This window comes from Lipotes vexillifer, unplaced genomic scaffold, assembly GCF_000442215.2.
Source record: "Lipotes vexillifer unplaced genomic scaffold, Lipotes_vexillifer_v1.1 scaffold4, whole genome shotgun sequence".
Classification (NCBI taxonomy): domain Eukaryota; kingdom Metazoa; phylum Chordata; class Mammalia; order Artiodactyla; family Lipotidae; genus Lipotes; species Lipotes vexillifer.
In genome coordinates, this window is record NW_006785876.1 from 4,144,657 (window position 1) to 4,168,364 (window position 23,708).

The 23,708-nt window shown below is 36.4% G+C and overlaps 1 protein-coding gene across 2 annotated transcripts in view; it reads left to right on the forward strand.

Moving 5' to 3' along the window:
• Positions 1-23,708, forward strand: part of UBR2 (ubiquitin protein ligase E3 component n-recognin 2) — a 115,039-nt gene that overhangs the window by 25,578 nt on the left and 65,753 nt on the right. For both annotated transcript variants that reach the window (XM_007458219.1, XM_007458218.1), the window contains exons 3-7: positions 9,050-9,128; positions 11,146-11,259; positions 18,163-18,293; positions 20,243-20,381; positions 21,112-21,174. In XM_007458219.1, the coding sequence (XP_007458281.1) occupies positions 9,050-9,128; positions 11,146-11,259; positions 18,163-18,293; positions 20,243-20,381; positions 21,112-21,174 (526 nt within the window). The remainder of the gene's footprint in view (positions 1-9,049; positions 9,129-11,145; positions 11,260-18,162; positions 18,294-20,242; positions 20,382-21,111; positions 21,175-23,708) is intronic.

Here is a 23,708-nt window from a genome sequence, read left to right on the forward strand (position 1 = left end):
TGCACCTGATCCACTCCTGACCTCTATGGTTTCTGATGATAAGTCAGCTTTTATTAGCATATCTATATTCCCTTATGTGAAATGTGTTGGCTTTCTCTAGCTGCCTTCAAGTTTTTTACTTCATCTTTGAATTTTAACAGTTTGATTATGATACACCTAGCTATATGTTCTTTGTATTTATCTTCTTGGGGCTCCTTGAGTTTCTTGGATCTGTAAGTTGATGTCTTTAACCAAATTTGGGAAATTTAGGTTACTATATCTTCAAATATATTTTCTGCCTTGTTTTTGCCACTCTTGGGACTCCAGTTACAGTATAATTGAGGGACTCTAATTAGTACAGCAGTGCATATGTATAACCTATCAATATAAATTTATTAATATAAATATATATGTAATATGAGTATATTTACGTATAGATAGATGGTGCGTGCTCTAAACATTTTAATAAAAGGGATCCATGATCTAGAGAGTTTGGAGATGGGTGCTTTCGGCAACCCCCAACTTACCTTTAATATAATGGCATTTAACGACTGGTACAGTAACTATGCACATTTGTCTTTTCTGTTAAATGATGGGCTCCTAGAGGACAAGCCACTGGCTTTACTTTTCTTAATAATTATATAATATAAAAACAATGGTTCTCAGATTTTTAAAAATCCAAAAATGTTATCTGTGAGAGGCAAAGTAAAACAGAAAGTCGCTAAAAATAGGAATAGAGACAGTGGAGAAAAATATACCAGGCAAAAAGTATGATACAAAAGAAAGCTAAAGGGCTTCCCTAGTGGCGCAGAGGTTGAGGGTCCGCCTGCCAATACAGGGGGCGCAGGTTCATGCCCGGGTCCGGGAGGATCCCACGTGCCGCGGAGCGGCTGGGCCTATGAGCCATGGCCTCTGGGCCTGCGCGTCCGGAGCCTGTGCTGTGCAACGGGAGAGGCCACAGCAGTGAGAGGCCTGCATACCGCAAAAAAAAAAAAAAAAGAAAGCTAAAGTAGCAGTTTTCATATTTGACAAATTTAATATTTATGGTAGAAAACGTAAGGGACACAGAAAGACAGCCCAATTAAAAAATAGGCAAAGGATTTGAATAGACATTTCTCTAAATGCTCCAGTTGGTTATAGTTGCACAACCTTGTAAATATATTAAGAACCACTAAGTTGTATACTTTAAGAAGGCGAATTTTATAATACGTGAATTATATCTCAATTTTTAAAAAGTGATCTGGGGCTTCCCTGGTGGCGCAGTGGTTGAGAGTCCGCCTGCCGATGCAGGGGACACGGATTCGTGCCCCGGTCCAGGAAGATCCCACATGCCGCGGAGCGGCTGGGCCCGTGAGCCATGGCCGCTGAGCCTGCGTGTCCGGAGCCTGTGCTCCGCAACGGGAGAGGCCACAACAGTGAGAGGCCCGCGTACTGCAAAAAATAAATAAATAAATAAAATTAAATTAAATAAAAAAGTGATCTGTATATTTTGTCTTAAAGACCAAACCTCACTTAATTCTCAAGGCTTAGAGCCATGCAGATTGTTCTCCCACTATATTTATTGCAAAAAGAATTAGAAACAAATAACAAAAGAGTAGGTTAAACAAAGTTTGAGAACTAACATTGCTAACATTAAGTAAAAGAAAATCACTGAAATTACTGAGGAAATTTAGAAACAGAACTGAATATAAGATTACATGTTGAAATTTGGGGGACATAGCTAAAGTAGTATTTAGAAGGAAATGTATAACTTTAAAATGTTTGCCCATAAAAATAAACTATACAAACATACATTTCCTGGCTGTGTCTGCTGAAAGGGCCTAGAAACAATGAAACTACCATAGCAGTGAGCATACCTGGTACCCAGATACTGGTTTCTAAATACCATTGTCCAATAAAAAGAATCATAGTTCCATGGAGGAATGATTGATTCCAGGGCTAGGACAAGGAAGATAAAAAATAAGCCTGGAACATGTTATGTTGCCAGAGGTAAGCAAGTGCTCAAAAAGGAACAGGGCCTGTTGAAAGGGCATGGGGACCAAACTGAAAGAGTTCCCAATGGCCACAGCTAAAACAATTTGGGTAATGAAATAAGTAATGATAGTATTAAATTATAACCCATAGAATAAAATAAATATCCATGAGTCCATACTCTTTGAGTAAATAAACGGGAGAGAAGGGATGTTTTCAGTAGTTTTCCTGTATTGAAGAGTTACAGTTAATAAATAAAACAGAAAATCATCATTAGGCAAGTAACACAGTAATAATTGTAGTCTAGATACATTGGTAGATGCTAAAGCTAGTGGATGAAATTTTGAGGAGAAATAGGAGGATGTTTGCATAGTCACAAAGTATCTCCCCAAATATATTTAATTACAAAAGGAACAATAACAACTTTACAGTGAAGAAATCCAGCAGACACCATCTTAATGAAGTGAGCAAAGGTAACATCACCAGTAATAAAGCATATCAAATCAACACGTGCCCCATGTTATGATGCACTGAGAAAGGCACAGCATCATTCCTCTGGTGTTTTTGCCAAAAATGCATAACTCAGTCTAATCATGAAAACGTCACAAACGCAAATTGTGGAACATCTGCAAAATAACTAACCAGTACTCTTCAAAAGGGTTATGGTCTTAAAGTCAAGAAAAGACTGGGGAACTGTCAGTCTTTTGCAGATTAGAGGAGATTAAGGAGAAATTACATTTAATGTAATGTGGGAGCCTGTGTTGGATGCAAAAAAGAAAAAAAGGACCTTAGTGGGAAAACCAATGATATTTGAATAAGGTCTGTAGTTAATAATACTGTACCCATGTTTCTGGTACAATTTTCTTGTCCAATTTCCTTGTACTATGGTTAACATTAAGGAAAGCTTGGTAAGGGTGTAAAGGAACTCTACTATTTTTGCAATTTTTCTATAAATAAAATTATTGCAAAGATAAAAAAGAAAAATAAGGTAAACATTGTTCAGGAAGTTTGTAGAAATAGAACAATTGAGCACACTCAAAGGAAAAAGAAGAAAGGAAATAAAAAGATCAGAAAATGAAGCAAAAGTAAAAAGTTGAGATACTTACTCTCTGGAATTATTAAGGTAGTTTTCTGAGAAGACTGAGTAAGAAAAGAGAAGATACACATATATAAAATTCAGAATGAAGATTGAGACGTACACTCACTGCATTCCTTTTAGTGATGTCATTTCTTGCCGAAGCTGGGCCCTCTCCGTTGTTGTAATTAGAAAGCAAATACCTGTGGAATAAGAAATGAGGGTGGCGGTATCCAGTCTGATTCTAAGATTTGAGAAATTGTGCAGTGCCTAACAGGTACTAAGCTCTTTGAGTCTAACTGTTTGATAAATAGAATGATTAGGTGTTTCATTTGGTCTAGTGATACCCTGAAAGAAACTGTTGAGACACTAAAGATGCCATGAACTAAGAAAGTTTGACAACCTCTGAAATATGAGAATTATGAATAAGTAAATGCTAAAAAAAAATGAAAATGTAGATGAAATGGATAAATTTGTAGGAAAATGATAGGCAACTTGAATATAGTATGAAAACATTGGAAGGTAATCAAAGATCTTCCCTCCCAAAAATCGCGTACCTGGATGACTGTGTATGGGTGAGTTCTATCAAATTTTGAAGGAACAATTAATTCCTTTCTTAAACAAGTTACTGCAGAAAAGAGGGAGTGAAAACTGCCTAACTCTTTATGCAGCTACTTAATAAGCTTGATTTGAAACCCTGATAAATTCAAGAGGAGCTATTATAAAGCCATTTCCCTTATTAATGTAGATGAAAGGGATCCTAAATAAAATATTAACTATCTGAATCCAAGAATATACTAAAAGAGTGATGCATCATGATCAAATGGAATTTAGTTTAGGAATCCAAAGATAGTTCATCTTTAAAACAATTATTGATGTAATTCACCATTTTAATAGTTGAGAAAAGAAAAATGTATTTCTGATTTGATTCAGAAAAGCATTTTATGTATTTCAATTATTGTTTGTGATTTAATTCTTAGCAAACAAAGAATATATAAGGGAACTTTATTGAGTATTTGTATATTGGATTTTTAAAAGTTTTTTATTATAGACAGTTTCAAACATAATAAAGGTAGGGTGAGTGGTACAATAGACGTGACAGGTAATCATTGCTCAGCTTCAGCAATTATCAATATATGGCAACTCTTTTTAATCTATATACACACACATACACTCTCATACACTTTTTTCCTGCCCTGCTAGATTATTTTGAAGCATATTCCAGACAACATGCTCTTTTTAATCAATACTGAGTATGTACCTTTTTTCTCTATAACCATTAATATCCTAAAATAATTAACACTAATTCCTTAATATTATCTGCTGTCTAGCAGAGTTGAAATTGTCCTGATTGACTCATAACTGTGAATTCAGAGTTCACACATTGCATTTGGCTGTTATTCTTCATTTTTTCTTTTAAACTATAATAGCTCTTTCCTTCCTTCTTTTTTCCATTATGTTACTAAGAAACCAGGTCATTTGTTCTATGGAATTTTCCACATCCTAGATTTGGCTGATTGTGGCTCCATGGTGTTGCTTAAATGTTTCTTTTTTCCCTGTCTTTCCTCGAAACAGGTAGTTAGGCTTGATTAACTTCTATTATTGGGGGGGGGGGTGGATAATAATTTCATAATTATTGATGCATAACTTTTTTTTTAAGGGAACTTTTTTTTTTTCTGGTACGCGGGCCTCTCACTGTTGTGGCCTCTCCCATTGCGGAGCAGGAGGCGCAGGCTCAGCGGCCATGGCCCACGGGCCTAGCCGCTCTGCGGTCTGAGATCTTCCCGGACCGGGGCACGAACCCGTGTCCCCTGCATGAGCAGGTCAACTCTCAACCACTGCGCCACCAGGGAAGCCCAACTTTATTATTTTTATTTATTTAGTTATTTATTTTTGGCTGCGTTGGGTCTTCGTTGCTGCGCGGGCTTTTTCTAGTTGCAGGGAACAGGGGCCACCTTTCGTTGCGGTGCACGGGCTTCTCATTACAGTGGCTTCTCTTGTTGTGGAGCACAGGCTCTAGGCACGCGGGCTTCAGTAGTTGTGGTATGTGGGCTCAGTAGTTGTAGCTCAAGGTCTCTAGAGCACAGGCTCAGTAGTTGTGGCGCACGGGCTTAGTTGCTCCACGGCATGTGGGATCTTCCCGGACCAGGGCTCGAAACTGTGTCCCCTGCATTGGCAGGTAGATTCTTAACCACTACGCCACCAAGGAAGCCTGATGCATGACTTCTTAATTCTTAATATCAGGAAGTATATGACGCTTGGCTGCTTTTGTTAAAATTGATCAGTGGGTTTAGGTACCTGGCACATGTAACCATCGTGAAGGTCTCCAGCAGCCTCTTATTTATTGATGTTTTTTGCCACGCCACGTGGCATGTGAGATCTTAGTTCCCCAACCAGGGATTTAACCTGTGCCCCCTGCGTTGGAAGCACGGAGTCTTAACCGCTGCCAGGGAAGTCCCTCCATCAGCCTTTTTACCTAATGTTTTAGCAGTCACTGATGCTTGCTGCCTGGATCGTTATTCATTAGGGGGTAGCAAAATGTTGCTACTCTAATTTATCATCTCTTCTTTGTTTTTAAGCTAGTCTTTTATGAAAGAAACAGTCCCTCATCGATCCTTCGATAATCCTGAGGCACAGTTTATATAGGAAAGACAAGATAAATGTTTGATTCTTTCTAGAAGAGCACTTTCTTAGTAAACCTACAGTGAACATAATACTTAGATGTGTTTACTTTAATATCTAAAGCAAGAAAAGGATGCCTACTATTACTGTTCTTGTTTAACATATTACTAGAAGTCCTTGTCAACAGTATAAGGGAAGAAGAATAACTTGTAAGGAAAAAGATAAAATTGTCATTATGTACAGACTGTATACACATTTACTTTAGGGGAAAAAAGCAGAATCAGCAAACTATTCAAACTGCCTTGAGTTCATCAAGGGTCTTAAAAATCAATACTATTTCTTTTCATCATCCTTAACCAACTAGAAAATGAAATTTTTAAAAAATGTGTATCATTAAAACAACAAAACCTAGAAAGTACCTAGATATTAGTCTAATCAAGAATACATAGGACTCATTAAGAAAAATTTTAAAATTCAATAAAAGATATAGGAAATAATCGTGGACAAGATAATTTACTCATAAGGATGTTATTACTTCTGAAGTTTATCAATAAATTCCAAGTAATCTCTGTCAGAGTTTTAGCTGGGTATTTTCGAGGAACTCTGTAAACTTATTGTGTAGAAGAATAAATAATAATTCATAAATAGTTAAATCAACCTTTAAAAAAGGAGAATAAAGGGGAATTTATCCTATCAGATATTAAGATATATCAATACTACAAAAAGCCATAGTAATACCGTGTGGAATAGTATAAGAACAAACAAATCACTCTTAGAGACCTTAGATAATAGACCCAAGGATATATGGGAACTTTATAAGTTATATAGGTGACATCACAATCAATAGGTAAAAGTTAGGTTGTTTAGTAAATGATTTTAGAAAAAGCAGCTCATTATATATGGAGAAGTAAAACAGTATCTCTATCCTATATCATATGCAAAGATAGATTCCAGATGGATTAAACACCTAAATGTGGAAGATAAAACCAAAAGGTTTAATAGAAGAAAATTATTTTCTTTAAAAACATATATATTTTTGTGACCTAGGGTTGAGGAAGGAACTTCTAAAACCTCAAAGCAGAAACGAATTTTTGTGTAAATTTAATTGCATCAAAATAGAGAGCTCTATTTAACAAAGGACCCCATGGGCAAAACTCATATACATGTGACAAATGGGAGACAATATTTGCAATGTTTAAATTGCCAAGTGATTAATGTCCTCTATACTAGACTATATAGGAAACTCCCGCAAATAAACAAGATAAAGAAAGCAATCCCAGCAGAAAAATGGACAAAGGATATAAACAGGCAGTTTATAGAAAAGGAAATCCTCAAAGCAGTAAGCATATGAAGAGTTGCTCAAATGTATTAGCAGTCAGAAAATACAAATTAAAACAGTAAGATAGGGGCTTCCCTGGTGGCTCAGTGGTTAAGAATCCTCCTGCCAATGCAGGGGACACGGGTTCGAGCCCTGGCCCAGGAAGATCCCACATGCTGCGGAGCAACTAAGCCCATGTGCCGCAAATGCTGAGCCTGTGCTCTAGAGCCCACAAGCCACAACTGCTGAGCCTGCGTGCCACAACTACTGAATCCCGCGCACCTAGAGCCCGTGCTCTGCAACAAGAGAAGCCACTGCAATGAGAAGCACATGCACTGCAATGAAGAGTAGCCCCCGCTCGCTGCAACTAGAGAAAGCCCACGTGCAGCAATGAGGACCCAATGCAGCCAAAAGAAAACAACAAAAAAAACCAAAAAAGACAGTAAGATATTTCATATATGTTAAGTTGGCACATATTAGCAAACGAGATAAAAACCAAATGCTGATGAAGATGCAGGTTATAAAAACTCTTACAAAAAATAAAACTTCTTAACACACTGCTGGGGCACATGTAGCCACTCTGGACAGTAGCATGGCACTCAGAATTAAAACTCTGTATGTATATGACCCAGCAATTCTGCTCTTGAGTTTATATGCCGAAGAAAATCTCAATCAGATCCATAAGAAAACATTTACAGGGATATTCATTGCAGCAGTATTTGTGGTAGAAAGGCATTAGAGGTAATCCAGGTGTCCGGTGCAGGGATAGTAGAGAGAAAAAATGTTTTGGATACATGCCATGGCATATTATGTACCAATCAGAAACAGCAAATCAAATGTACTCATACAAAATGAATGGATTATGTTACAGAATTGAAAAAGAACAGAATGAGATATAACACAGTAAGATTTGCACACATCAAAAATACATGCACTCGGGGCTTCCCTGGTGGTGCAGTGGTTGATAGTCCACCTGCCGATGCAGGGGACACGGGTTCATGCCCCGGTCCAGGAAGATCCCACGTGCCGCAGAGCAGCTGGGCCCGTGAGCCATGGCCGCTGAGCCTGCGCATCCAGAGCCTGTGCTCCGCAGTGGGAGAGGCCACAGCAGTGAGAGGCCCATGTACCACAAAAAAAAAAAAAAAAAATACATGCACTCAGTAAACAATAAGGATTTACTGTATAGTACAGGAAACTATATTCAGCATCTTGTAATAACCTATAATGGAAAAGAATCTGAGATATATATATACACACACACACATATATATATCCAAATCACTTTGCTGTACACGTGAAACTAATAAAATATTGTAAATCAACTACAATTTAAAAAATAAAAATTTTTTTAAATACATGCATTCAAAACATTTTGCAAGAACACATACAAATTAAAGGGCACACAATAGGCATAGTAGGGTGGTTGCCTATGAGGATACAGAAACAAGGATAAGGGGAAATTTAAAGATTTTCATGACACCCCATCTCATTTCATAGAATCATAGAAATTATTTAAGATATGATCTGTAAATGTATCTAAATGGCAGTATGATAAAAGCAAATGAAATGATCGAAGGCACCACTGGCAACCCATTCACTTTGTGGAACTCCTACTCCCCCATCAGGATGTCTTATGAGCCATAGGTTTGTGTGACCATCAGATATACAGACCGAATGTGGAGACCCACGTCAGCTTGTATATTGAACACTTAATATGTTATTGCCATTTAAATTAGTTAAAATATCTTAAGAATTTATAATATTTAAAATCTGTTCCATATACATCTATGTGTTTTAATATAAAATAGGATTTCCCCAAATCTTTAGGGAAAATTACCATTCTAGTAATATGTGCCTTCTAAGACCCCCTAGTGCACATCCAGTATGAGAAGCAGGTTCTTAAGCTGACTCCATTGATCAAAGATCTGACAGATCTTTGGGAAAAATAATTTCTTTTCTTCTAACACTAAGGCATTTCACTATTCTGGCTCTTCCAAGATGGATTCCAATTTGAAATATTATGTGGTAAAATATACAGTTATTTTATGACACTCTGATTTTTTTTTTTTTCTTTAACTTTACAGAGACTGTGCAGTTGATCCAACTTGTGTTTTATGCATGGAGTGCTTTTTGGGAAGTATTCACAGAGACCATCGATATAGGGTTAGTAATATCCAGATAATAACCACACCTAGTATTGAATTTTATACTCAATACCTTTTCTTTTCAAAATTTCAAGATTTAACACTGAAACAGGGGAGACTGGTTTAAGAAATGTGTTACTCAAATACCATTAAACATACGATGGCAGTGTAGAGATGAATTATGAATCCAGATTTCATGGAACACGTGGTTTAAATTAAAAGACTATAGATAACAGCTCTTTCAGTATTGGTTTTCAACTAGTTTGTTTTGTTATTTTTTTAATGTTTATTATCTTTATACTAGGTTTATAAAGCAAGTTATCAAAAATTAGAGGATAAAGGTGAGAGTTAAAATGCAAGAAGGAGGTTCTGAAGGGAGGTGAGTGAGCAGTGAAGTAAAAGTGACAGGATTATACCTTTAAGAAATGGTTCTATCTATTGGTCAGCTTCTACAGAATTGTCATTTCTTAATATTAAAGAGGCATCTACTACAATGTAGAAAAGGGCCAACTTCAGAACATAAGACTAATCAATTTTTTTTTTTAACTGCAGTAATGCAATCAGTACCTTTCCAAAAATCAAGTATGTTTGCTTTTAAGTCAGGGATACAAAATACGTAGGCAGATTATTGCTAAGCCTGTCCTGGTTCCTCTACTGGAAGCTGAAGACAGAGCTATGAACATTCAAAAATTTAGGGAACTGTTAGTCACTGGAACTTTTCACCCTAATCTCAAATAAAAATAGAGAAGAAATATTACAGTCTTCTTGCTAATTCAAGACTTTTGATTCAGGACTTTTCCTCCTGTTTGTTTTTATTTACTCTACCCGAGTATTGTTAACAGTGAACTAAAACAGCTGCAAAATTGAATTCATATTTTTATATGGTTTTTTTTTGTGGTACACGGGCCTCTCACTGTTGTGGCCTCTCCCGCTGCGGAGCACAGGCTCTGGACGTGCAGGCTCAGTGGCCATGGCTCATGGGCCCAGCCGCTCCACGACATGTGGGATCTTCCCGGACCGGGGCATGGACCTGTGTCCCCTGCATCGGCAGGCGGACTCTCAACCACTGCGCCACCAGGGAAGCCCTATATGTTCTTTTTATTTTCATAAATCAGTAAGAGAATCCTAGTTTCTTTTAAACTGTTCTACCTATCTTTGGTTACCAGAACACGCATAAAAGCTATAGGGTGATGTTATCATTTTCCATATGGCTGCCTGCCCATGTTTCTTGGCATATATCTTTGCAGCCCCTAAGAATAACTGTCATTTGTGAGTTTACATTAATTACCTTGTGATATGTAACACACAAATACTTTGGGCAAAATATGAAAGGCTCTTTCTAAAATTTCCTTCTCATACCCATCCATAAACTCTCACAGTATTTTTTAAAAAAGCAAAATTTCCAGTCTACTAATTATTAAATAATAGGTTTTATCTTGCTAGATTCCTTGAATCATTGCTACATCTTAAGGAAGCATGAATAATTTTGAAGCCCACAGGTGGTAAAAGGTTTTATGACTAGGCACTCCATGTTTCCTTTTCAAAGAATGCTATTTAGAGAGTGTTAGAAAAGAAAAATAAACTATTTCTATAGTTTTTTTTGTCACTTTCTCTAATGCAGATGCACTCTTATTAGACTTTTGTAGAAGACAGCAGCTATAGGAATCTTTGTCACTCTTGAATCTGTTATGATACCAACAGTATACCAATTTAGCCAAAACCTAGCAAGAAAGCCCTTGTTATTTTCCTAATTAGGAAGTCATGCAAGTGGACATATTTTACCTCTTTAAATAGCTGTAGCTTGCTAGACACTACAGAATAGCTTATTTTATTTTGAAATCACTTAAATTAGCCTATAGGCTTATTTAAAATCAGCTTTAAAACATTGAGAGGTTTGGCATTTTATTTAATTTTATCCCTCCAAAGAAATTAACACTTCAGCAATGTTATTTCCTTAGCACTTGATATTCCTATTTATAATCCAATAGCCCTCAGTAAATACTTATTGACAAGATACTTTACAATTTTTTTTCAAGATGACAACATCAGGAGGTGGAGGTTTCTGTGACTGTGGTGATACTGAAGCTTGGAAAGAGGGTCCTTACTGTCAGAAACATGAACTTAACACCTCTGAAATTGAGGAAGAAGAGGTAAAAACATTTTCACAAAATTGTTCCTAAGGAAATACTGTCTTAACCATGTGTTTGAAATATTTTCAGACATAAGAATTAGGTTATAATATAGCAATGGATAAGTAAAATATCAATAGTCCTCTCACTATCAACAGTGACCAAGTGTATACTTCGAAAGTTTTTTGCATTTTATGGATGGCATACCATTACTAATAGAACACACTTGAAATTCTATAAATTTAATTTAATTTGGACTTTTGCATTTGTTGTTTTATTTTAAGCATATATGAGTTTTTTTAAGTCCTCATTTATTATTAAAGGGATTATTTTTCCTATATATGTAGATCAGTTAACTTAGTTGGTTTTTGTTTGTGTTGTGACTAAAACTTTGTAGATCAGATACCTTTCTTCTCCATAGTCCTACATGGCAGCCAATCCTACTCATCATCTCCTAGTAAATCAATGTCATTGGACATGTGATGGGACCAAACACTGGGATGATAGCTCAGTACAAGTTATACTCATTCCAGCTGTAAATATGTGCTTTCTAAAATTGTTGTTGATCCTTTATTATTTTTCTTTAAATGATATTTGTAATGATATAATGGGCTCTCACTAAATAAATACTTGAAACTCTGCTGTTTGTGACAATCTGATGTTTGATTTAAGATCCTTATTTCAGATTTTAATTTTAAATGGCAGAGAGGTAGGTACATTAAAAGAACTTACGCATTGTTAGTAAGTAGGTCTGATACCGATTTGGGGCAAGTGGACATTAATAGTCGTTCCTATGCACATGTCTTCCTGGTCTCAGATATTTTAACAGAACGGCCAGAGAACTTATGGTGTAGGACAGTATCTTTTAGACTGTGTTTCACTGTGTTTTAGACAGATGAAAATTTGTGCAGAATGATTCAGTGCTATAGAAAACATATATTTGTTTGTGTTTCATTTGCTTTGTGCATGTGCTCTAGGATTTGCTACAGAGAGGTGCCAAGTGATCAGGGTTTCAGATTTCTCCACTGCAATTGGAGCAGCTCTGTTTTTATCTCTTACATACTGGGTTGGCATTCTGTATATAAAAATACAAGCAAGGCAAACAAAGACATTTGGAAAAAATGTTCTGCTTTTGAAAAAAAAATTGAAAGCTAGTGTAAAACTTTAGGACTCTGGGAGAAAATATTTGCAAGTCATGTCTGATAAGTGTCTGGTATCCAGAATATATATCTTACAACTCAACAACAAAAAACACAATTAAAAGTGGCCAGAGGACCTGAATAGACATTTCTCCAAAGAAGATATAATACAAGTGACCAACAAACACATGAAAACATGCTCAAGAATATTAGTCATTAGGGAAATGTAAATCAAAACCACAGTGAGATACCACTTCACACCCACTAGGATGGCTGTAATCAAAAAAGTGGCAAATAGGTGTTGGCGAGGCTATAGAGAAACTGGCACTCTGTACAGTGCTAGTGGGAATGCAAAATGATTTAGCACTGTGGAAAACAGTTTGGCTATTCCTCAAATGTTAAACATTGCCATGTAAACCTGTAATTTCACTTCTAGGTATATACCCAAAAGAATTAAAAACAAGTATTCAAATAAGTACATGCACACACATTAGTAGCAGCATTATTCATAATAGCCAAAAGGTGGAAACAGTCAAAATGTCTATCAGTATGTGAATGGATAAACATACAGTGTAATATTACTTAGCTGTAAAAAGGAATGAAGTACTGATACATGTTGCAACGTGGATGAACTTTCAAAACATCAGGCTAAGTGAAAGAAGCCAGACACAAAGGGTCACATACTGTATTATTCCATTTATGTGAAATATCCAGAATAAATAAATCTGTAAAGAACACAGACTGGTGGTTGCCAGGGAATAGGGAAGGGAAAAATGGAGAAAAACTGCTTAATAGGTAAGGGGTTTTGCTTTGTTGAAGTGATAGAAATGTTTTAGAACTAGATAGAGGTGATTGTGGCTCAACATTATGAATGTACTAGATACCGTCAGATTGTTCGCTTTAAATTTTCTAAGAAAAATTATGAATCTGCCTGCAGTTACTCTCTCGGCTTTATCCTCATATATTAGTGGGATAGCTATCAAATAATGAAGACTTTGGTTAGTTTCCTGAATTTTTAGAAGATGCCAGCAAAATAACCTGCCTGGCTGAAATTGTATGGTCCTGCCTGGAGAATATATATTCCAGCAACTTGACAGAAAATCGAACCTCCAGACTTTGCCATTAAATTCCTATTTAAGAATTCAGTTAAGAGAAATGAAGTCTTCGAGAAAAGACTATAAGATATTAAAAAGATAACAGATAACATTATATTTAGCATACCTGGTCCCCACTCACTAAATCCATACATTATCTAGGGTTTTTCTATTTTATGCTTGAAATAGAAGAAAGCTATATAATATTTGAAATGAACCTTTTTAGCCTGTCATAGAATTGTTTTTATTGAATGTAATTTTTTTGTTATACATTCAGCCTACATCTTAAGAAAAAGTTGTAAAAAATTTTATTATATACTTCTGTTGGGGTAGTGTTTAGAAGTTCCACAGGTCTTCTCAACTTTTGGCATTTGGGGTGGGACATTCTTCATTGTACAGGCCAGGGATCAGCAAACCCTGGCCCCACAGGCCGGATCTTGTCTGCAACCTGTTGCTGGCACCACCATAATCCAAGAATGGTTTTTATATTTTTAAATAGTTGAAGAAAAATCAATAAGGGTAGTATTTTGTGGCATGTGAAGATTATGTGAAATTCAAATTTCATTATCCATAAATAAAATTTTATTGCAACATAGCCATGCTTAATTATTCATGTATTGTCTATAGCTGCTTTTCCACTACAACAGCAAAACTGAGTAGCTATGACAGAGACCCTGTAGCCTGCAAAAACTGAAATACTTAGTGACTTTTTATAGAAAAACTTTACTGACCCCAGGTATACACTGTCAGAAGCACTGTGTTTATTATACCTAATTCCCACTCATTAAATGGTAATAGCATCTTCCATCACCGTGACAACAATAAATGCCCAACTAGTTTTCCACATGGGCCCTTGAGCATGGGGGGTGAGTACAGAGGCTGGTGGGATGGTACCTTTCCTAGTGTCTCCTTTGTTGATCTTTATAAAAACCGTAAGAAATTTGTCTTAGGTCTCTGCATTAGGAAATGTTACGTTTCTCTTGGTGTGAGTCTGGTAACTGACTGTGTTTCCTTTTGTTGGGGCATCTTGAAAACAGCTTGTCTGTAGTAGCTGTATGGAAATTTATATGATTGGCATTTATACATAGATGTTATCTTGACTTCAGTTTATTTTCCTTCCTTTATTTTCATTTTACCTGCTTTGTATATCTATTTTTTAATACTGTTTTATTACACTGGATGTATTCTAGTTGCTGAAGGGGAATTCCCTGGAGGTCCAGTGGTTAGGACTCCATGTTTTCACTGCCAGTAGTGCAGGTTCAATCCCTGGTCGGGCAACTACGATCCCGCAAGCTGCACTTGGCCAAAAAAAGTTGCTGTAAATCCTTTCTGGAATGAAATTTAATTCAATAACATATATTAACTGAATGAACAACCTCAGTGAAAAAATTTTTATCTGAAATTTTCACTTATCAATGCTGCTTTCATCCCATTTGAATACAGATCAGTGGTAACTAGTAGCTGAATATCATGCTAAATACGATTCTTGGTTTATCTCATTTAATTCTCAGAACAACCCTGTAAGATAAATACTACTGTTACCCATATTTTATAGCTGCAGAAGCTTGAGTCTTAGATTAAGAAACTTGCCTACAGTGTCCCACACAGTAAGTGCTAGAGCTGGGCTTTAAACCTAGGTAGTATAGACAACTCTGACAGTACAGTATAATGGTTTTTGAAAACATTTTTTGGCAGTGGAATTTTTTTTTAATAAAATTTTAATTAAGAAATCCCAATAATAAACAGATAAAAGCAGTATTACTAATGAATTTATTTTTTATAAGTTGGAATGTATATTATTTCTTGTTAGAAAGTCGATTCATAGCTTTGGTTTCTAGTTTATTTCTAGTTTTATTTGGGCAGTGTGGAGAAAACCCTCATTCATACCTTATTTGCATATGACAACAGTTAAACTCTATTATAATATGTGCTTACTTTTTTTTCTTTTTTTTAAGATTGATTGATTGATTTTTTTGGCTGCATTGGGTCTAGTTGCTGCACACGGGACCTTTCGTTGCAGCGCGCAGGCTCTTCATTGTGGTGCGTGGGCTTCTCTCTAGTTGTGGTGGCAGGTTTTCTCTTCTCTAGTTGTGGCATGCAGGCTCCAGGGCGCGTGGGCTCTGTAATCATGGCGCGCAGGTTCCAGAGCGTGTGGGCTCCGTAGTTTGTGACACGCGGGCTCAGTATTGTGGCGCATGGGCTTAGTTGCCCTGCAGCATGTAGGATCTTAGTTCCCTGACCAGGGATCGAACCCGCGTCCCCTGCATCATAAGGCGGATTCTTTACCACTGGACCACCAGGGGAGTCCCAACCACAGGTAACCTTTTTAACAGCATGCTATTCTTCTAGTTTGGAAGAAGAATAAATCAAAGTTGACTCACGAAGGCTTGCATTCTCTAACATAAATGTCACCAAAAACAATTATTAGTCTTAGATAATACAACATAGGATAAGATGGTTATTTATTTTCTCATTCCAACTGACTTATGCTGTGATACGAGCACTTGGAACAGAAGTCTGTTCAAATAACGTTTAATTTACCATTGTACACGAGTAGACTTGCACAGCCTAGCATCTCTTCACTTCAGAAATAATGTTTTTTAATCAGTAACCCATTTTCAAGAAGTTAACATGTGCATACAAAGATGGCAGAAGAATCTATATCCATAGGCCATTTAAAAATTTGGATTATCATGGGCTTCCCTGGTGGCGCAGTGGTTGAGAGTCCGCCTACCGATGCAGGGGACACAGGTTCGTGCCCCGGTCCGGGAAGGTCCCACATGCCGCGGAGCTGCTGGGCCTGTGAGCCGTGGCCACTGAGCCTGTGCGTCCAGAGCCTGTGCTCTGCAACCAGAGAGGCCACAACAGTGAGAGGCCCGTGTACCGCAAAAAAATAAAAAAATAATAAAAATATGGATAATCGTATGTTTTTAAACTGGTGTGTATTTCAAATAGGAAACATCTCTACCAGGCCCTGGGATTTTTAGAACAGAGTTTGGACACTACTGGCTTGGATTCTCAAGAATTAGCAGTTGTTACTGTCCCAACAGCATTTAATTCTTATATATCCTGTTTATCATAAATTCTTCAATCCTCTAAAATGTCTTGTATTACGGGACGTAATTGTAAGAAATGGAATGACTGTATAGTGAGATAGTATCACGAAGAAAACTGAGTTTTGGTTCTACTTTCTATTTTAGTACAGTGTGAGGTTCGTATTATGATTAATAGCCACTCTTTTATGAATCCCCAGAAGGTACCAGTTCCAGTACCTTCTTTGTAGCAGGTGTTTTTGCCATGTTAACTTCTAAAGTCTCCATAAGAAATAGTAGCAAACCTTGGTAGCAGTATAAAAAAAATTTTTTTTTGATGGGACATATAAAGCAGTTTATTGAGAAGAGTTGTAGGTAAAAAGTGCTATAAGACTTTTGGGGCTTCCCTGGTGGCGCAGTGGTTAAGAATCTGCCTGCCAACAGGGGACACGGGTTCGAGCCCTGGTCTGGGAAGATCCCACATGCCACGGAGCAACTAAGCCCGTGCGCCACAACTACTGAGCCTGCGCGTCTGGAGCCTGTGCTCCGCAACGGGAGAGGCCGTGACAGTGAGAGGCCCGTGCACCACGATGAAGAGTGGCCCCTGCTCGCGCCGCAATTAAAAAGCCCTCGCACAGAAACGAAGACCCAACACAGCCAAAAATAAATAAATAAATTCATATTTTTTTAAAAAAAGTGCTATGAGACTTTGGAAAATCTTTTTCTTCTTCTTAACATTCTTTAAGCCCTAGACCCATCTCCTTTAGGAATCTTTGTCTTTTTTCCTTCATCCTTGACGTTATTCTCCTTCTCCACTTGTTTTATATCCGTTCCACTAAGCTGATCCTTGGTGAAGATGCACAGAACTGTTCTGTATCCTTATGTATATTTTCAAGAATGTGCTGGTTCCCATTCAATGATGTTGGAATATATTGATTTTCTTATTGAGAGATGAATATAACACTATTTAGCCATTAAGCTAAATAACATGTTTAGATTTTATAAAGCATTAAGATTAGATTGTGTAAAACATTTTGCCAACCTTGACTGAAAGATAACCTTAGAGTATGTTTATAGTAATACTTCTTTACGTTAACCTTGAAATTTAGTGACTTACTCACTGTTAAGTCTAATATATGAAGTTCTCTGTTAAATACATACACAACTTGACTCGCTGAGAGAAAGTGAGTGATTCTTAACAACGTCGAGGAGCAGTTTTCTGGCCTTGTTGACTTCTCCCCTTTAGAATTCTCAAAATCAGGTTCTCCTTTATACCTATAAAACTAAATATTACTTGTCCATCCTTAGATAACATTCCTTTGTTTATTCTGGAAATTGGGGATTAGAGGGATGTGAAGCTGTATGATGTTAGGTTTTAAAGACCCTAGAATGCCATTCTAAAATTTTTAGATTTATTTATTAGGCATTGGAGTGCCGTGGAATATTGTGGTTCATATGATTCAGTAATATGGATTATTATGAACAGAATGTTTTAGGAAGTTTGATTTGCTGAGATGTAACGTATAGGATCAAATTGAAGAGAAGCTGAAGCTGGAAGATCAGCTTTTTACAGTAGTATTTTGAGGAGGGAGGCAGAATGGGCAAAAGGAGAATTAATGTACATTTAACATGGTTGCATTTTTTTTTCTGTTCTTTCAGGATCCTCTTGTGCATTTATCAGAAGATGTGATTGCAAGAACTTATAACATTTTTGCTATTATGTTTCGGTATGCAGTAGAGATATTAACCTGGGAAAAGGAAAGTGAATTGCCACCAGATTTAGAGACGGTGTAAGTACAGCCCATTTATTCCTTGTATTTGTATTTGCTCACACTCCATTTTAACCATTTTGATTCTAATTCCTCAAATTAACTTTAATACAGCTAGGATAGAACATAATCTTTTTTAATAATTAGTTTTCAGCATAATAATAACCTTGGTTTTATAGTTTTTAAATATGTGTGAGCCATTTAATTGGTAGAGGTTTTTCCCTGTTGTTGATTTCACTGATTTATAGCCATATTTTAGCCACATCAAGGCTCTACCACTGGTTTCAAGCACAGACATTTTTCTCTTCTTTGTGTGATAAAGCTGTTAACTCTACAATTCTTTTTGTTTGTGTATGAGATTTGATTAGGGAATGAGCACTTTGATCTAAGTGAGTTTTCTGGTTTGACTAAATGCACAAATTCAGTTTTAACCATTTTTGATTCTAAATTTGTATAAAATTTATTCTACACTTTGTGCTTCTTTTAGAGTACATCTAACATTTTTACCATTTGTTCTTAGATTATTGAGGAGATTTCAAATTTGTGACCAGAGAGCTGGATTCTGCTATAGTTGTATTAAGGTTAAGGGCTTACTTTTCTGCGTGAATGTGCTTGCTTCAAGCAGCCTTCTCTTCTACTTTTAATTCTAGCCAAGCTTGTTGGAATTGTATTCACAGTTAAGGTTGAATACAAGTGAGAGTCTAAAGGACATTGGTGGTGTTTCTTTTTTGCTTTCTCAACATTGTTCCAAATAATTAGGTTGTAGGTTGTATTTTAGTAAAATGAGGAGTTAGTATTCATTTTTTGGAAATGTTGAAAATGGCTTAGTTATCTCATGACTTTATCTTCATGTATTTTGAGTTGGGGACCAACTAAGATCTAAATCTGAGATCCAAATTTAGACCGTAGAGAATAGAAGAGTTGTGTTTTTATTTTTCTGTTCCATTGTAAGTTTGGGACCACCAGCATAGAAGGGAAAAGAATCTAACTTGCGTCTCTTGTAATGTTTTCCCATCTTGGTAAATGGCATTTCATCTACCCAAAAACCTGAGTCACGCATATCCACTTAGATTTCAGGTCCAGCTGGTTCTCCCTCTGTCAAGTTCTTTACTTCTGTTCATCTCCATTACTACTATCCTAGTCCAAATTGCGTTAATTTCATCCTTGGACAACATGACGTCCCTAACTAGACTGCCATATCCACTCGTGTCTCTCATGGTCAATTCTCCATATATAGCCAAAGTGAACTTTAAGACAAATCTGACCGTAGCTCCTATTTCACTCTTTCAAATCTTTGATTGCCCTTAGGATGGCAAAATCGAAATCCATTACAAGGTCTTTAAGATTTCTGCCTCTCTCTACACTAATCTCCTCCTTCCTGCCTGTGCTCCAGCTCCCAGTATTTACCTTTGCCACCTCAGGGCCTTTGCTTTCACTTTCTTCTAGCCCATGGTTTCTCAGCCTTCACACTGTTGGCTTTGGGGGCCAGATATTATGGGCTCTATCTGGTGGACTGTAGAATTTTTAGCAGCATCCTTGGCCTTTACCCACTGGATGCCAGTGGCACTCCCACCCCAGTCATGACAACCAAAAGTTTCCAGACATTGTCCAGTGGTCATCTATGGAGGGTAGAGGAGAATTGCCCCCAGTTGAGCACCATTGATAGCCAATTCTGACTTCAGCTCTCAAATTACTTCTTTGGCAGCTCTCTGAACTCCCATACTGGTTTTATCCCACTCTAGCATTCTATTCTTCTTGATAAAAGCCAATTCACATAGATTATATGTATAGTATCTATCTTTCCCACCAGCCAGTAGTGTCATAGAGTGTGGGGACCACAGATGGCTTCATTACAGGTATGTGCCTAGTACCTAGCACGTTCCCTAGAACAAAGTGTGCTCTTAATAAATCATCCTGGAGCAAGGTGATAATGCAAATAGATAATATATAATTAATGTTTTATCCCACAGAGAGAAGAGTGACACCTACTATTGCATGCTGTTTAATGATGAGGTTCATACCTATGAACAAGTTATCTATACTCTTCAGAAAGCTGTTAACTGTACACAAAAAGAAGCCATTGGCTTTGCAACTACAGTAGATCGAGATGTAAGTAATTTCATTATATTGATGACACATAATAAATTAAACTTTTAATACAGATAAGTTATCCTAGAAAATTGAGTTAGAGGTATATATATCTAGGCTATTTTTCTTTAATTTCATATGAATATTGACCCAAATATATATTGGGTATAACTGTAAGCTATTGTCAGAAAGTTTAGGAGGAAACATAGATACAGTTGCTCTCATCCTACACAGTGGTTAGAAATATTCAGTTATGAAAATAGAAATTATAGCAGCCTAGAAGAATAAATGTTGTGTTGTTCAAGGATAACAACTTGAACTTATTAATGGCTTGAAAAATGTTAGGCTAGCTTTGAAGGAAAATATTTTAATTTACTTTTTAATTAATGAATAGAATAAACATTGTAGATATTAAAAATTGACCAGGGCTTCCCTGGTGGCGCAGTGGTTGAGAGTCCGCCTGCCGATGCAGGGAACACGGGTCCGTGCCCCGGTCCGGGAAGATCCCACATGCCGCGGAGCAGCTAGACCTGTGAGTCATGGCCTCTGAGCCTACGTGTGCGGAGCCTGTGCTCTGCAACCAGAGAGGCCACAACAGTGAGAGGCCAGTGTACCGCAAAAAAAAAAAAAAAATTGACCAGAGTTGTTATGTGCTCAGATGACACTGTGTTTATTTGTTTACTGTTTCAAAAGTTATTAATACTGAATATAAATATTTTTACAAGTTAATTTCAAATATCTTTATTTACAGGGACGTAGGTCTGTTCGATATGGAGACTTCCAGTATTGTGAACAAGCAAAATCAGTAATTGTGGTAAGTAATTTAAAAATATGTCTACACTCTTATTTTTTATTAGTATAAAACTAGTCCCACATTTTGGTGTGTATGAACACATTTTTCTGCCTTCCTGAATGTGAAGCCACATCAATCAAAAACCATGTTTAGGGGCTTCCCTGGTGGTGCAGTGGTTGAGAGTCCGTCTGCCGATGCAGGGGACACAGGTTCGTGCCCCGGTCCGGGAAGATCCCACATGCCGCAGAGCGGCTGGGCCCGTGAGCCATGGCCGCTGAGCCTGCGTGTCCGGAGCCTGTGCTCCACAACGGGAGAGGCCATAACAGTGAGAGACCCGCGTACCGCAAAAAAAAAAAAAAATCATATTTAAATATATGTTACTTGAGCATTGCTTATTGCTTTATCTAGTTTTTTTTTAAGGTACGTAAGATTGATACAGAAAATGAATGTTTAGATGAGATATATATGTATATATTTCTGTCTTCTTATTTTTTTATCAGAGACATCTTAGAAAGTTTTTTGCTTTCTGTTTTGTTTTTGATAGGGTTTCACATTACTTTTTAGGAATTAAACTGGCCTTTAGCACCAAGATTAGAATTCAAGGGAAGTTGTTTCTTGGTACCTAATAGCAAGGTATGCTGCATATCCTAATAGCATTTAGTGTATAATTTATCTGAAAGAAAACTATTCCCCACATTTAGATTTATTTTTAAAAGTTATAATTTATTGTTTTTAACTATTCCATGTAACTGTACTTTATGTAAATGTCCTTTTAAAATATAATTTTATATATTGTGAAATATTTTAAATATACAGTGAAAATAGACGTAACAGTAAATGCCTGTGTGCTACATTATACTTTATTTTCTTCATACGTATTTTAAATAAATAAAGTAGTATAGAGGCCCTTGTATTATCCCTTCTAAATCCCATTCCCCTTCCTCCTTTCCTAGAGATAACTACTTTCATTAATTTATCTTTCGTTTTCATACATGCCTTTATATTTCATCTGTTAAATATCCATCCATATTATATGTATTGATTTGGAAGTCTTTAAACATTATATAACAAGATTCATACTGAATATATTATATTGCAATTTGCCTTTTCATTTCAGTGTTGTTTATAGATTTATCTGTGTTGATACATGTATCTGTAAGTATTCCATTGATGACTGTACCATAATTTTTCCATTTTCCAGTTGATGGACAATTAGGATATTTCCAATTTTTTTCTATTAACTATCAGTCCTGCTGTGGTCATTTTTTTGTCCTCTTCTTGCATAGAAGCAAAAGTTTCTCTAGGGTATATACCAAGGAATGGAATTTCTGAGTTGTTAGCTTTTGAGCATTTTCAGCTATACTACATTTTGCCAAGTTAATCTCTAAAATGGTGGTACCAGTATACATTCCAACCAGCACTGAAGTAGAGTTCCCATATCTCTGCCGTTTTGTCAGAACTATATATTGTCAGATTTTTAAAATTTTGCCAACCTGATGTGTATGAATGGCATCTCATCAGTTAAATTTGCACTGCCTTGATTACTGAGTATCTTATTTCCTATTTATTGTATTGGTCATTGAAGTTTTCTGTGAATTTCTTGTTCATACCCTTTACCCATTTTTTTGTTGTTAGGTTACTTGTCTTTTTCTTACTCATTTGTAGGGGCTCTTTACATAATCTGAATCCTGATCTTTTGTTGCAGTATCTTTTCCTAATATGTGACTTATTTTAAGCTTATTTGTGATGCTTCTCCTTGAGCAAAAGCTTTAATTTTAATGTAGCAAAATATATTTTTCTCTTCATGAGTTTGTGTCTTATTTAAGAAATTCTTTATTGATAACTGGACATACCCAATTTAATAATACATCAGAAACTACACTGTGGTTGTATAAAAAGAACATTCCCATTCTTAGGAGATGTATACTGAAGTTTTTAGGGATAAAGGGACATTATGCATATAACTTAACCTTCAGTGGTTTTTTTTTTTTTTTTAATGCTTGTGTGTGTGTGGAGAAAGAAAGATAATGTGCAAATGATAAAGCAGTTGGAATAGAATGTTTACAGTAGATAAATCCAGGTAAAGGAGGTGTTTTTTTTCCCTTTACATTTGTTGCTTCACAGTGTTATTTCAGTTTTTCCCTAAAAAATCAGTACTTGTAATCTCTGGTAGTGTCTGCATAGATATACTATATGCATAATATAGAATAGAAAGTCCAGAAATAGATACTAGTATGAGGAAAATCTAGGAAACAAGTACATTCTAAGGGAGGAGGAGAGCTTCTTAACCAAGACTAGAACCCCAGGAGTTAGAAAAGAACTTATTTTTGGCTACATAAAAAATTTGCATAGCAAAATATTATAAAAAATGTCAGTAGACAGTAGATTTAGAAAAATTGTTTCTAACACAAAGGATAGACATTTAATGTTTATGATAAACAGAGCACTCATAGATTATCAGGTAAGGAGCAAACAACAAAATAGAAAAATGGACATAGGGTATGAAAAGACAATCACAACAGAGAAGATCTAGGTGGTAAATATATGTAAAAAGA